This window comes from Struthio camelus, chromosome 16 (genome assembly GCF_040807025.1).
Source record: "Struthio camelus isolate bStrCam1 chromosome 16, bStrCam1.hap1, whole genome shotgun sequence".
In the NCBI taxonomy this organism is placed as follows: Eukaryota; Metazoa; Chordata; class Aves; order Struthioniformes; family Struthionidae; genus Struthio; species Struthio camelus.
Genome location: NC_090957.1, coordinates 17,238,665 through 17,252,908, shown reverse-complemented (window position 1 = coordinate 17,252,908; position 14,244 = coordinate 17,238,665). Strand labels below are relative to the sequence as shown.

Here is a 14,244-nt window from a genome sequence, read left to right as displayed (position 1 = left end):
GAAATTCTTCTGGAGTAATAATCCCTGCGGGCACTGTGATCCACTAAGTTTTAATTCAGACAACTCTTCAAACTTTGGTCCTTAGAACGGAGCAGGCATTACATGATGCTGAGCTCAGGTGTCGTTTAGACTCGGCCAAGAGCCTTACAGCGTACCACCTCAGTCATCCCATCAGTTTCTTTCTCCCGTTTTGGAAACGGTTTGTTTCAGTCCATTGCTCATCTGTGATCAGACCCTGCATTCTGGCTTTCTTTACACAACTTTACGTGCCTGTTTTACACCAACATAATAACTCTGCCTCAGTGGTTTGGACGTTCTACAATTTTTCTAAGGGAGAATACACTGCAAATGAAGGAACAGTGCTTAGCCCAACTACTGTTCTTTTCCAGATTTGCTCAGGCCCCCCATTACAGGGCTGCAAGCCAGAACTGGACTTTACAGGCGACTATCTCCCCTCTCAGGCAGCTCTGCTCCAGCACAGACACTTACCATCATTCATCCCCTTCCTTGTTTAGCTGGAAGGTGAAAGACTTATGCATCAGCGTAGGCACTTAAGGCTCAGTCCTACACACACTCAACAGAAGGACAGACAGGGAAGAGGGCTGCACGAGCAGGGCCTGCACTTGGAAATGCTGCTGCACATAGCTGTGTTGCTAAACCCAGGGAATTTTCCATGCAATACAAAGACAGAGAGGGGGAGAAAGCCCTGCTCAGTGTAACTCTTGACAGGCCTCACTGTTGACATGTGTACACAGAGCGGTTATAAGCTTAATCCCCATTATTTTAAGCATCCCACAGCTCATGGGGAAAGCGTTATCCGTCCCAAGAGCAAGGTCCACAGACAGGCTCAGGACAAAGCAGACGAGGGAAAGAAGTTTCCAGCTGCAGTGGGGAGGGGAGACGACAGACAGCTACAACGGCAATGAGTGCCCTGGTGCATGCAGGGCGCTGGTGGTGCCCAGGGGGGCGGCACGGCTCCGCGGCAGGCGCGCGGCGAGCTGCGGCAGCCCAGACCACGAACCACTCTCCTGCGTCCGCCACGTCGGAGTGGCCGGCGCGAGGACTAGCCTGGCCGCTGGACACGCTGCGTGACAAAGGGACCCACGCAGCGCAGGGGGCTGCGGGGTGGCGACAAACAGGTGGAAAAAAGGCTCTTCCTCCCCCAGGCCTGCTGAGGAACCCTGGGAACGGCCGAGAGCAAGCAGAGGCCTGGCGTGAGGCCCGCAGAGCCAGACAGGGCAGCTGCTGCACCCGGGCAGCGGCGACTGACGGTCTCCTCTTCCTCAAAGCAGGCCGGCAGCGGGGCCTCAGGCGAGCAGGAGCGGGCTGGGCTGAAGGGAACCGGCAGGGGAGCAGGGGCGGCGGGGGGGCCGCACTCACTTGTTGCGCCGCATCCAGGCGATGAGGGCGCGCACCTCGGGCACGGGCTCCAGGTCGGGCTGGGCGGCGCCGAACTGGTCGGGGAAGCTGCGGTTGAGGTCGCGGCCGCGGCTGTTCTCGCGGCCGCCCGCCGCGCCGCCGGCGCAGTCGCCCTCGTGGGCGCGCTCGAAGCCGTCGGGGTTGAGGCTGGGCAGCAGGTAGAGGTCGGTGGTGTTGAGCAGGCGGCCGATGCGCGCGTCGCCGCGGGCCCAGCCCCGCACCAGCTCCTGGGCCAGGCGCAGCAGCAGCGGCCGCGCCAGCGGCTCGTCGCCGTGCATGTTGCCCACCAGCTTCACCTGCGGGCGGCCGGGCAGGGCCGCGCCGCCGGGCTCCTCGCCGGCCCGCGCCGGCTCCAGCCCGGCCGTGAGGCGCAGCACCCACAGCGGCCGCCCCTCCACCGACTCGCCGATGCTGAAGAGCCGCGCCAGGCCCGGCGGGGCCGCGGCCGCCAGCGCCCGCAGCGCCTCGCCCAGCTCGGCCGAGTGCAGGTAGCGCAGCGTCTCGTCGGGCGCCGCCGCCTCCGCCTTCTTAATGTGGGTGGCGCGCGCCGGACCCAGCAGCAGGGCGAGGAGCGGCGGCAGGAGCGGCGGGAGCAGCCGCCGCGCCGCCGGGCCCCGGCCGGGCCGCCGCACCGCGCTCGCCATGACCCCGCCGCCGCCGCCGCCGCCGCACGCCCGGCCTCCACCGCACCGCGGCGCGCCGGCGGGAGGGGCCGGCGCTGGCCCCGCCCCGCGGGCCAATGAGAGGCGGTGGAGGGAGTGGAGCCCCTGGGGAGAGGCGACGAGGGGCCAATGAGAGGCGGAGGCGGTGCTGCGTCACGAGGGGGCGTGGCGCGGAGCCGCGGCGCCCCCTACAGGCCGCGCCGCGCCGCGTCGCCGACCCCCCTCCCCGGCCCCGGCCCGGCCCGGCCCGCGGCCCGCGGCGCTGCCGGGAGCGTGAGCCGGCGAGGAGGGCGTGATCCCTTCCTCCTTCGGGGAAAGCGGCCTGGCTCTAGGCGGTCAGCACCTTCCCCTCCTGAAAGTCCCCCAGCTCGTGGGAGCAGGGCACGCAGGGAGCGGCCGAAGCGCTTGCCACGCAGCCCACGTGAATAATAATCCCTGCCCGAGTTACTGCCTGCAGCGGGGGAAAAGACCGGCCACGGCCACTTCTCGGACCACGCTAGCTAGCGATGCTCCACGTACCAGCAGAGGGGTGTCACGGCACGGAGCTGCAGCAGAGTTGTCTCTGAAAGGATAGAGCCGAGCCTACAAAAAAATGGAAGCACAAACGTAAGGTAGAAAAGGAAGGAGCAGGGTGGCCTCTTGCTTTTGCACACAGAGGAGCTGCTGTTCGCAGAGCCTGAAGCTGCTCCTTGTGCCTGGCTTCCTTGAGGAAGGCACAGCTGTGGCCTGCCGTTACTTCCCAGCCCAGATCAGGCCTCCAGGGGATTAAAGACATTCTAATTCCATTTGATGTTTTGTATAATGCGCTGGTGTTTTGTGGACCACCACAGCACTGTGTGCCTGCAAAGATATAAATAATTAATACAGACTTTTGGGTTTTCCTCCCCTCAGACCTTTTCTTTTTTTCAGGCAGGTGAGATGATAATGATTAACAAGTACAGTCAATTATTCTGCAAAAAGTCCACTGTAATCCGTAAAACTCTGAAAGTGGCCTTCTCAGACAGCAGGTCTTGTCAATTCCTGTTTAACTTTTCAGTATTATCTTATACACACATCTGCTTCCCAACTCTGGCATTTCCTGTTGTAGATACAAGCTCCGAGTCTAGCACATAAAACTAATTTTCAAGGGAACCATCTGAATCTTTGATCTCACTGCCTTCTGGGATCCTTTGGATGATAGATCTGATGATGCAAACTTTTGCGTAAGCCAAGTGTGTTATACCATCAAAAGGGCCCTGAGGAAAAGGAGAGTAATTTGCCTTCTCTTTCTTGGGCTCATCTGCGCTGCAGTCATTTAGGATAGAGACATGCAGAGAACAGGGGTGATCCATCAACAAGATGCCCCGAATCTAATTACATTGAAGAAGCGGAAAGACTGTGGCCGTCAGGACATTTTTAAACCGAAAAGGAGAAGGAAAGTCAAAAGGGAATTTGGCAGTCTCAGAAGCGATCAGAGTTACACAGGTTTAAAACCTCAGTCTTCAAATAAATTGCTCGGAATTTACACAGCATAACTGAGCTCATTTCCCTTTTTAGTTGATAAAAGCCTAGTTATCTGGAGTTTCAGCAAACCAATTGTAAAAGCAGCATGTGGCAGAGGACTGAGTCATCCCGTCATCAACAACAAAACCTTCGCGCTTACTTGGGCCAACCTAAGAGCTCTGGCTTCTGGATCCTTGCATAAGCAAGGCTGTAGATTAGGGACTGACCTGCAAGAAGCCTCCTCCTCCTCAGCTCTGCCCTGTGCTCGTACTTGCAGAGAGCCGCAGGGCTGACACGCTGGAAAGCTGGTTACTTGGGGGCTGTGGCTTTTGCCTTATGACACTCCCTGCAGTGGTTCCAGCCACTGAGATGAGTGTGGTTTCCTCCTGGAGATTGGCAGCAAATGTTCCCCATTAACTGGAAAAATGGGGCAGCTCAATCCTCCTGCAGATTCCTCACAGACGGAATGAGGAATGACTCCACAGCAGGGAAGTTAAAGCTGCTAATAATGTTTGGCAGCTCTTCACAAGATCAAATCATCACTTGGTTTTCCAGCAGAGCACTTCCAAGGAAATCCCACTGGTGATGAAAGTTCCTAGGTAGGCAAAAATATCTTAGGTCCAGGCCGGAGAGTGGCCACCGTAGAACACAGTCTTGAAAGAGAAGTAGATCTGAGAATAATGTTCAGGATTTTCCTATATGGGCCATCAGAGATCACCTAAATCAGGCAAGGAACAAGCACCCTACTTAGCACAATCCTTAAGCATTTTTGTTTTCCAAGGGGAAACGAACAAACTTGAAGTCCAGTTCATCAGTGCCAGAGGCATGTTTTCTGGCCAGAAAAAGCACAACGTCACAAGAAAACGGACACCCTCCACTGTGATACAGTCTTACCCCATGGCTGAGGCAAGAGACTTCCTTGTAAACCAGTTTAATCAGGTGGAAAACGGAGTTTCATGAGTGGATGAGTCAAATCCAGGATTAATATTATTAATTTGCCTGAGTGCTGCTAGGTGTAAAAGCTGAAAGCTTATAAACAGGGCTCCCTAGGTGGGAAAGAGGGCCAACGTTTAAGTGGAATTTAATAAAGATAATTCTCTTTCATCTCCTGCAGGGGACCTAGTTTACTAATTTAAAGTAAGTTCTTTTCACATTTGCTTTTATTTGGTACCATATTTCTCAGATTACGATAGTGAGGGCCACACTGATGTCCTATCATCAGTCTTCTAAGTCAAGATTGCCTTGGGATCCTAGGCACGCCACCAATGCTGAACCTAACCTACAGCGGTTAGAAAATATGTGGACCAGTGCTGAATGCTGGTAACAGGCAGCCGTGGGTACTGTCTGCACAATTTGGTAGTACTTTCATGCCCAGTCCTCACAGTTTCTACAGTCTTTGGATACATTCATCACAGCACAAGTAACATTCATGAGTGCCTGGATGCTCTTGCTTAAAGGTGAGACTTACACTCCTGGAACATGGTTCAATTTCTGCCATTCGGTTTAAGATCCAGAAGCAACTGTTTAAAGTGATGGCTGGAGTTCCCTAAGCATGATTTATTCAAAGTTCTGAAAGAGAAACTGGAGTATAACAATATCAGTTAAAGCCCAAGATACGGTTCCTTGTGGCATCACTAAGAGTGCAGGCTCCACATTTCCACCAAGACAGATGAAAAACACAGGGAGAAATACCATCTCAGAAGTACATCTTCCTCCTCTTTCTCTCACCTAGCTACCCAAAGGTTTCGGCACAGCTGTCCAAGTGCCTGGCAACACTTTAGGCTTCTGCAGAGTTCACTGTCTCTGAGATTTCACAGTGGCGATCACAGCGGACATCCTGTCTTTAGGGCTCTCAGAAGGTGACTTTCTTCCCTCTTGTATACTTGCCTGCAGGGCTGTCAGATCCCACAGCTGCTTAGTGGGTATCCAGTAGATGGCATCAGTGTCTAACACTTGTGCTTCAGCGTTGCCGTCCTGCAAGCATCTCTTGGTGTTTTATTTATCTCAGGGTCTGTTTCTTCATTAATGCCGACTATTAATTGGGATGCTTCGTGCCCTCTAAGCCATTTCTTTTAAAATTTCAAAATATGCCTGTGTGTTTAGTGCTCCTTTTGCTATTCTTATTCCTTCCTGAGGAAAAAAAAATCACTTATCGTTCCTCTAAATGTAAAGCCATAGCATGTGACCTTTTACATAAGGATGAGAAGAAACTAGAATTATTAACAAAATGTTGAAAAAAAAACTTGAGGCCTGTCCATCTCAATAGTGAAAAATACGTTGGGGTTATGGGCTCAGAGTCTGTTTGAGAAATGAGGGCACATCTCATTTCCATAATCTTTATACATGAGAAAAATAGGTTTTGTGGGAGGAAACAGGGGTGCTGAGTATGTTCAGGTAGCATTCCCTGACAGCCTCACTTTCCAACCCAGATATCCGGCAAGTGGAGACAGTGGGTTTGGGTGTTGCAGTCATTCTTAAACAATGGAAGTGTTGCAAAATATGCAGCACTACTTATTAAAAAAGGATTAAGACAGAAGAACCGCACTGAGTGGGAAGATAGGAGCAGCCTTTGAGCAGAGCCTGAGGCACTGTTGCAGAAACATATTTTTAGGTGTGAGGTTACAGCTATGCTACATGCATTATTTGCCTGACAAATAAACCAACCCACAGCACAATCCACAGCTTCCACACATCTGTGCAGATCCTGTTATACTTCTGGCTCCAAGAGGAGCCTTCGGCCCTCACAACGTTGCTGAATATAAGCCAAGTGTTGTCAGTGACAATCCACAGGATTATGAGTTGTGTCCTCTTTCTCTAGAGGCACCGAGAATAATCAAGTGCGACCTAACTCCTGTGCAGTTGGGAGTCAGAGGTTAAGAGACCGAGCGGAAAAAAAACTTTTGCCCAATCTCTATCATGTTTGAAATCTTTTCTTCTCAGGTTTCTAAGGCTTGGATTACACCCAGGAATAGACTGGTGTTTATTAATTTATTCCCTTTGGGCCTGTTCAGAGTCATATTTAACAACAGTCTTATTCTGGGTTTGTTGGTCCATTCTTGCCTTAAGGATCATAAGAAGGAACCAGTCTGATGGATTATTCTGGATTAAATCCATGGATTGTCTACTCCAGCCTTGATAGTGCCTGATCCAAATGCCTCAAGGAGAGTGCTGGAACCTTTGCAGTGGAAAGTTATGGAGCAGATGCCTCACAGACGAGGTTCCTCCCGGTCTGACTCATTAGTGGCTGGTTTACATACTGGAAAATGAGGCTGATAAATGTAATGTAAAGGTGGATAATGCCACCCACAAAACTATAGGCCTCAGTGGTAATTAAGACTCCCTCAAGATAATTATACCTTATACAAAAAGAAATGTGTAAAAAGTCATTGCAAAAGTAATTCTTTAAAATTTCTGCTTTTCAGCACCTCTAGCCAAGTAGCATCTTGCTTTTCTGGTCTCTTTTTCCTTAAGAAGATCTCAAAGCCCTTTGCAAAGCAGGGCACTACCATTATCTCCATTTAAAAAATACAGAACAAATGAGCCTGAGTTCACCTCGCTGCAGATCTGTGGCAAATCTGGGGCAGAACTTTTCCCAGGTCCTGTCTGATGCTCTGCCCTACGTCACAGCAAACCCACTACAGAACAGCTGTTATCTGACATTCTTTCCTCTTACTCTCATTTCTAAACTAAAAAAAAAAAACCCTCCACGCTTTCATTCTTTACTTTCCTCTTCGCTTACTCTAAACACCTCCTTCTTCTCTTATAGCATCATTGCAACACAGTGACCAGAGTGAACAGAAAACTCCCAGAACTCTCATGCCTTTGGGCCCAACTTGGCAGGAGCACGTGAGCTATTTCCCTGCCCATTCCTTTGCACCTCTCTCCACTTCAACTTAGTGTAATACCAAACCACAAAGATCACTCTACTCCTAGTAATAGCGTTTTGATCAAAGTTTGTACTGGACTATAAGCAAGCACTCAGTCAAATGTTACAAGGAGAGAACATATAACTCCCTAAAAAAGGTGGAAGAAGCTAAATTTATTTCTATCTTAAATTGATTTTAAAGGTAAAAAGTCCGGTGAAAGCTGAAGACTAATTTCTAAAACTTTGGTTTTCTAGAAGGTATAATCCAGGCTGTCTCTTTGAGAGGCTTTTGTACACATAAATATATACATTTTTAAGTGAAAATGACTCTCTTGTTTGTTTAAAAGGCGAACCAACGAACACAGAAATGTCATACTAAGAAACACTCAAAGAAGTCCCATATTTGCAACAACCCTGCAAATAAAGAGTGCTGCGTGCTCCTGTGCCCTCTGCATTCTCTCAGCCAGAGAGCAAGAGCTCTGACTTCCCCAACTCTGCTCTGCTGTGGTGAGCCACCGCGTGAATGAGCAAAGAAAATGCTGAGGACATGTCCCAGGTTTCCTTTCTGCTCATGAAATGCTGTTTATGGTTCTTTTGAGCCAGTTCTTGACCAGGGAGGTGCCCTGTGTTTGTGGGCACGCTGAGAGCAGTGAGAACGCTTTTTAGAGGCTGTGAGGACCCCATGGTTTGCAATCACATCTCACCACAATCCCGTTCAAGTATAAGTGGGCAATGCAGACACTGTTTTCCTTGTAGCTGAGTGCTTCAGTTGTCTCCCCCACAGACACACTTAGCTGATGCACACCGCTGTCACTGCATGAAGCAGGACCCCCGCTTTACACTGGCGTTGCCCAGGGACTGAGCTAACCACAAGAGTGAATGTCTCTAGCTCATCAAAGCCTGGCCAGATGAGGCTCTGCAACTCAGACTGAAGGAACTGGACTTGGGGCAGGGATTTAGGAATAGCAAAGGCCAGCAATGCCCTGTCTTATAGCTGGTTTTTGCAGAGATACGGAGCTGGCCACGGCTGATGAGTAGAAGGATGCAGAGCAACACAGGCTGGAGGGGTATTTCCTGAACACAATCTGCACTCCTCTCTGCCAATATGCAGTTCAAAGTCTGAATCAGTCCATTTTCTCCTCACTCTGCTTCCAGAATAAAATTCCTATGACTTGAAACAGGGCCACGAACACTCAGAAAGCGGAAATTGAAAGGGTGTTATTTTTTGTTGAAGGCTTCTATAGCTGATGCAGGATCTTTCTTATTAGTTACTCATTGCCTCAGCAAGTCTCATAAAACAGCCAGCAGAACCCAGCAAATCCCTTTCTTCAGTGTTCTGGGAGCTCAGAAATCCAGGAATTGAACGAGGCCTTGAACCCATTTTATGGACTCACTTCTCACTGAGCTACCATAAAACATTAAAATTCAGACCTTATAAACAAGCAGGGGAAAGCGCTGTACATTTCTTAGCAGCAAACACCTCTCCAGAGACTCTTCCCACGGTAAGTCCAGCGCTACGCTCCCCAGAGACGGGTTCCCCTGACAGAAAGGCAGGTAGAGACAAAGAACTCGCGCAGCAGAGATTAGATAGGTAAAATCCTCTTGATTCTATTCTGAACTGGAAAAGATCTGAAACAAAGTGGCCTGGTTTATTCCCTGGTGAACCTGTCCCGTCACCTGTGAGGGCTCTCCTCAGGATGTCTGATGGCAGCAAGTGATTAATCCCTCTGCGATACGTGAGCAGGAGCAGCGACACTCCAACTCCCTCTTCAGTAGACATCACCTGGGCTCCTCAGAGATGGCACAGAAAAGCAGCCTCACAATCCCCTCCGAAGTGTCTGCCTTTGCACTTTGCTTTTTGGCATATGCAGCCACAGGTAAGCAATGGAAAAAATCCATCATGGCTTTGTCCAAGCTCCATTATGCTGACATGCGATGCTGTCCCGGGGTTGGGCACTGCCCAGGGTGATAAGCCACAACTGCATCCCAGTTTTTGTATGCTCTGGGGATCATTCCTAAATAGAGGATGGTCTAAAATCTGGCCTCCAGGCATTATTTTGAGAGCAGCAGAGAAGGGAGTGGGGAAGCTTCAGCATTTTCAAATGTTACTACAGCAGCTGCACAGCAATGATGAGGCCACTGTTTTCAAACACGCTCTGAGAAGTGAAGAGTCCGATAGGTTTGGCCGCTTGGGAACACCAAGGATAAGACGGGGAGCTTTGGAATTTTTTATATTCACAGCACCACAGTGCTTTTATATTCCGAGCCATATTTTTAGTTCATTAATGTATGACACAGCTACAGTAGCGAGCTTTAGCCTGATAGAGCATTTATTTCATGTAATGTTTTTTCATTTTAAAATGTCCTCAAGTTGGTAGGTTAGACTGACTGCAACCCTCCAACAGCCGGACTCACAAACTGGCCTGGGTGTGGCTAAGGAGCTGATTAACTTCTTTATACTCACAAGAGCAATTCGATCCAACTGTAAAACAGCATATCAAACTGTAGGCACAAAATAAATGAGGGCACAGGTAGGCTGTAACAGTGATTACAAGGAGGATAGGAAATAATTGCACGACCTTCTTTTGCTGTGTGGGTTACAAGGTCACCGCTGTCATATGTTTTTTAGATATTTTGTTTCTATAGCTCAGGCTTTGGCACTCATGCAGTCAGTTGCAAAAGCTTCCCTTTGATTTTAAAGAATTGTGAAGGGAGCTTTGTGATGAAGATAGAGACACTCGTGTCTGAAAAACAAAAGTCCCACCTCAAAAAGAGGTGTCAGATTGAAGCCTGAAACTCCCCTCTTAGTCCCTCCCCCAGGGTTAAGGCCTGGAGAACCCTAGCAGGGGTGTTGTGGGAAGGGTACAGCATAGGATGCCTAAACGCCCTCATTTCCCTTCTTTTGCAGGTTTGGAACTGTCTGTAAATAATAATAATGCTGACTTCACCCTGTCTACAAGATCTGGCCCTCCACTCTCCCTCTCCTGCCTGGTACAGAACAACAGCCAGGCTGAGGAGCTTCTCTGGTACCGGGGAGATGGGACAGTGGATCTCAGAGATGGAAATAAAGTGAACATCAGTAACATCTGCATATCCCCAGTCACTGAGGCTGACAACGGAGTCACCTTCACTTGCAAGCTGAGGCGGGATCAATCTGTCCAGGTCTCTGTGATCCTGGATGTCCAGTGTGAGTTGCTTGTTGTACTGGGTATCTCTGCAGAATGGACAAGGTGGAAAAAATCATGGGCTGAACGCCTCGGTGACTGAGCACTAGTTAAAGAGAGGGTGTTTTGCACCATTGTACATTGTGTTCACTAGGAAAAAACGCATTTAGGATGAGACAACTCACGTGGTAAGACACTCCCTTTCCATAGTGGTGCATAAGGCCTGATCTAATGCCTCTTTTATAGGGAGTGGCTGGGCCATTAAGTAAGATTTTCTGGCTGTGTCCCTGCCTCCACCTAGATTCTTTCTCAAGGATACAAGTCAGGGCAGAGGAGCCACGGGAGTGACTGTCTCTGCCACTGATTGCCCTGCTGATTCTCGGGAATCATGAAAGGCTGCAGAATTGTGGTGTGTTGCACCATTTGAAGAAGGTGCACAACTGATGTATAAAGGGAACTTATTTTCTGTTAAAGGGTGAGCTGCATTATTAATAACATATTTAACTCTGTTTACTGTGAACAGTTCCTCCCCTCGTTACTGGAGAAGAGTCCCTCCCAACTGAAGAAGACAAAGATGTTACACTGAACTGCAATGCCAAATCCAACCCTCAAGGTCAAACAAATTGGTATAAAAACAACACCACCTTGATCCTACAGCAAAATCGTTACCAGGTGTACCAGACTAGTGAAGTCTTTCAGCTGTCTATCAAAAAAGTACAGAAGTCTGACAACGGGACCTACACCTGTGTGGTGAAATCTGCTTTGGGAGAGGGGAGAAAGGTTTTCCACCTGATAGTCGAAGGTAACATGGCTGTTGCTAAACAATAAGCTTTACAGATAACTCTGTTCTCTTTTACAATAGTAGCAATCCACTTAGGAAGAAGATACGAGTTACAGTCTAAAGAAGTAAGTGGAAGTGGAAAGCAGTAAGTCAGTTCCCCATGTTAACTTCTGAGAGCACAGGCAACAGCAGCAGATATCCTTGCACCTGTGCTCGGCTGATACCGCAGCAGCAGCAAATGCCTTTCCTGCTCTACCTGTTATGCAAAGGCATTTGGCAACTGTGACCTGAAGCGAACTCATCCCACCTTCTCACTTCCCAGGTGCGCAGGGCACATTCAAGTGTGTTTTAGAGCACCTCAGGTCTTTCTCGAAGCTTCTCACCCTGACCATAGTATTCAGTCATGTCAAGAGAGATGCTTAAGGCAGGAGAGATTAATTGTCCTCTAGAAATGACTGTACTTCTGTGGACTATAGGGAGAGCCTGGAGGTCTACATCTCAGACCCACCCATCATTGCCCCACCAGACTCAGGGCTTCTGTTTGCCACCCCACTGGCTGAGCCCCTCTCATTTCCACACTCTTATGCCCATAGGAGCAGCTGCGAAAGCAACGTTAGCTGCGTGAGTGATATGTCTGGACATCCTTATTTCCATGCATGATAGAATACCCTGGGGATCTTCCTCAGGGACTGAAATTTCAGATCTGTCTTTAGTTCACTAGAATATACCCTTCGCTCCCTCCTTTTCAGGTGACTAATCCACACAGTCAGTCCGTGCACAGCAGCAGGAGCACAGCTCAGATCAGCATTGACAGTTCTGGGAAGAGAATACGTCTTTTCCGCAGTTCTGTGAAATGACTTGTTTTACAAAACTGCACCAATCTATTGGATACTCAACTTCAACTTCCTCTCTCTCTTAACAGATAAAAAGCCTGTTTTTCCCACGGAGGCCATTATTGCTGCCGTCGTGGTGGTTGCAGTCACTGTAATTTTTGGAATTGTGGCTCGAAAAGAAAAAATTTTTACGGTACAGAAAGCTCCAATTTCTTTTAAAAATTTAGTAATGTTTTGTTGCAATGCCCCGTAGTTTCCTACCCTATGCCACTTTGTAATGTTGCTTTACAGTGTTAGAGAACTGCGACATACTACCTCTTGCTTAAAGGACTGCCAGTAGATAAATCAAATGCTAGATATTTTAATGGGGCCAGCTGAGAAGGAAGGTGTTACATACATGCAAGATACTAGTAAAATATCCCTATGACCAGGAAATGAGAAAGATAACGAGACTGTTTCTTTATTTGCAGTGCTTCAAACGAGCAAGTGAAACAGCTCTGTAAGTATTTGACTGCTTATTCATGCAGCTTCCCAGAATGAGCTTCAGAATGAAATCCTTTTTTTAAGCCTTGTCAGACCCCAGGAAACAAAAAAATACTTAACATGCTAAAAAAAAGCCATGCTGAGTAACCAAGCTCCTGTTCTGGCTGGCTAACAGGAGCTTGCACCTCTTCTCTGCAGTGGAGGGGCCCTAGTAGGTAGACGAGCATGGAAACGAGACCATAAATGCAGATGACGCTCCGGACACCGCTATGGCTGCTGCCCTGGCCATCCGAGGGTCCTGACAACGCATGTGTGGAGGCAGTGGGAAATAAACATTACTGCATATCCCCACCCTGCTGCAAGCCCTCCTGAGCTGCATGTAGCCCAAGTGAATTCAACTCACCCCTTTTTCTCCACAGTAAGTGATCTTTCAATTCTCTTTTTCATTCTGCCACAGGTGAAGAAATCATTAAGTTCCTCTACACAGGAGAAAGAAACTCAAGAAACACCGTCTCTAGCAGCAGAACGTGAGCCCTTGCATGAGATGATGAGATTAGGCACTGAAACTTTTTGGGCTGAAGTTCATATGTCTTTTAAAAATATAAATGGTTCTTGACATCTCTTGATTCTAACATACTGTTTAGAGCTCAGCCATGGTGGAGTTGGATGCCCCAGTTGTCACCCTATCTTGTCGCCTAGGCTTATTCCTAAAGGGTGTGTGTGTGCTGTCAGGAAAGCTGGTGGTCAGGGTTCTGATCCCTGTTGATTAGTCCAAAGAGAAATCCATAATGGGTCGCCACAGAAAGCGATGTTAAGGCATGAATGTGAGACGTCCAGCTGGCAGCTGCTTTCTTGGCTGTAGTCCACAGTGAAGCTCTACCTGGCCTTGGGAGTGCAGACCAACTTTAAGGACAACTTGCTGCCTCTTCTTGGTCATCCCAGGGCTTCTCAGTCTGCTGGCCAGGGCCAAAGCTCCCTGGCACTTTGCGCTGCTGATGTATTTGCTGTCCTCCTTGGCTAAGAGCACACCTCAAGGCTCAGGGCAACCCCAGGCACCCGATAACATGCAGCGGAAGGTTCAGTGAGAACGTTCCCGTGCTGAAACAGCAGGATAACCTCTCTATCCCTCCCCAAAACAAATAAGCCACTCATGCACTTTTCTCAAGGTCCTGACAAGCTTTTAAAGACTCATCACGTCTTGAAATTGTACATTACTAATACTGTCAACAAACACTGCGCTGTAAATTAATTCAAGTCTCTGATGCACAATTATTCTTCTCAGAAAGGAGCAGGGCTATTACTCAACAGGAAGACGTTGCAGTATGAAACAGAGCGCGTCCTTGACTGATGGCACGACAGTGCGTCTGCCAGTTAATGTTCATGAGCGCTCAGGGAACGCTATCACGGCACAACTTTAGCATAAGCTCACGCTACTGCGCACACTACTTTAAGATTATCCCCACAAAGAGATTCATTTAAAAATTTTCCTTTAAGTTGTAGAGCAGCGTTTTCCCCTCGAGGACAGCAAACGCCGTTCGGGCACGGAGGTGCCGAA

The 14,244-nt window shown here is 48.9% G+C and overlaps 2 protein-coding genes across 2 annotated transcripts in view; one reads left to right on the top strand and one right to left on the bottom strand.

Annotated features, from left to right (window-relative positions):
- Nucleotides 1–2,068, bottom strand: part of CPD (carboxypeptidase D) — a 28,242-nt gene extending 26,174 nt beyond the window's left edge. Inside the window, exon 1 of the mRNA XM_068909697.1 lies at nt 1,381–2,068. Coding sequence (XP_068765798.1) covers nt 1,381–2,063 — 683 coding nt within the window. The 5' untranslated portion in view covers nt 2,064–2,068. The remainder of the gene's footprint in view (nt 1–1,380) is intronic.
- Nucleotides 2,069–9,099: 7,031 nt separating this feature from the next.
- On the top strand, nt 9,100–13,097 carry TMIGD1 (transmembrane and immunoglobulin domain containing 1). Its single transcript, XM_009672986.2, has 5 exons — nt 9,100–9,305; nt 10,337–10,615; nt 11,116–11,394; nt 12,296–12,399; nt 12,677–13,097. The coding sequence occupies exons 1-5, from the start codon at nt 9,227–9,229 to the stop codon at nt 12,707–12,709; spliced, it is 774 nt and encodes a 257-aa protein (XP_009671281.1). The 5' UTR covers nt 9,100–9,226; the 3' UTR covers nt 12,710–13,097.
- Nucleotides 13,098–14,244: the final 1,147 nt, after the last annotated feature.

Bases quoted from the DNA above. Each gene is read 5' to 3' on its own strand.
- TMIGD1 (XM_009672986.2), top strand. From the start codon at position 9,227: ATGGCACAGAAAAGCAGCCTCACAATCCCCTCCGAAGTGTCTGCCTTT. The intron at 10,616-11,115 runs GTGAGTTGCTTG...TACTGTGAACAG, and splicing joins TGTGATCCTGGATGTCCAGT to TTCCTCCCCTCGTTACTGGA. The intron at 12,400-12,676 runs GTACAGAAAGCT...CTTTATTTGCAG, and splicing joins GAAAAGAAAAAATTTTTACG to TGCTTCAAACGAGCAAGTGA.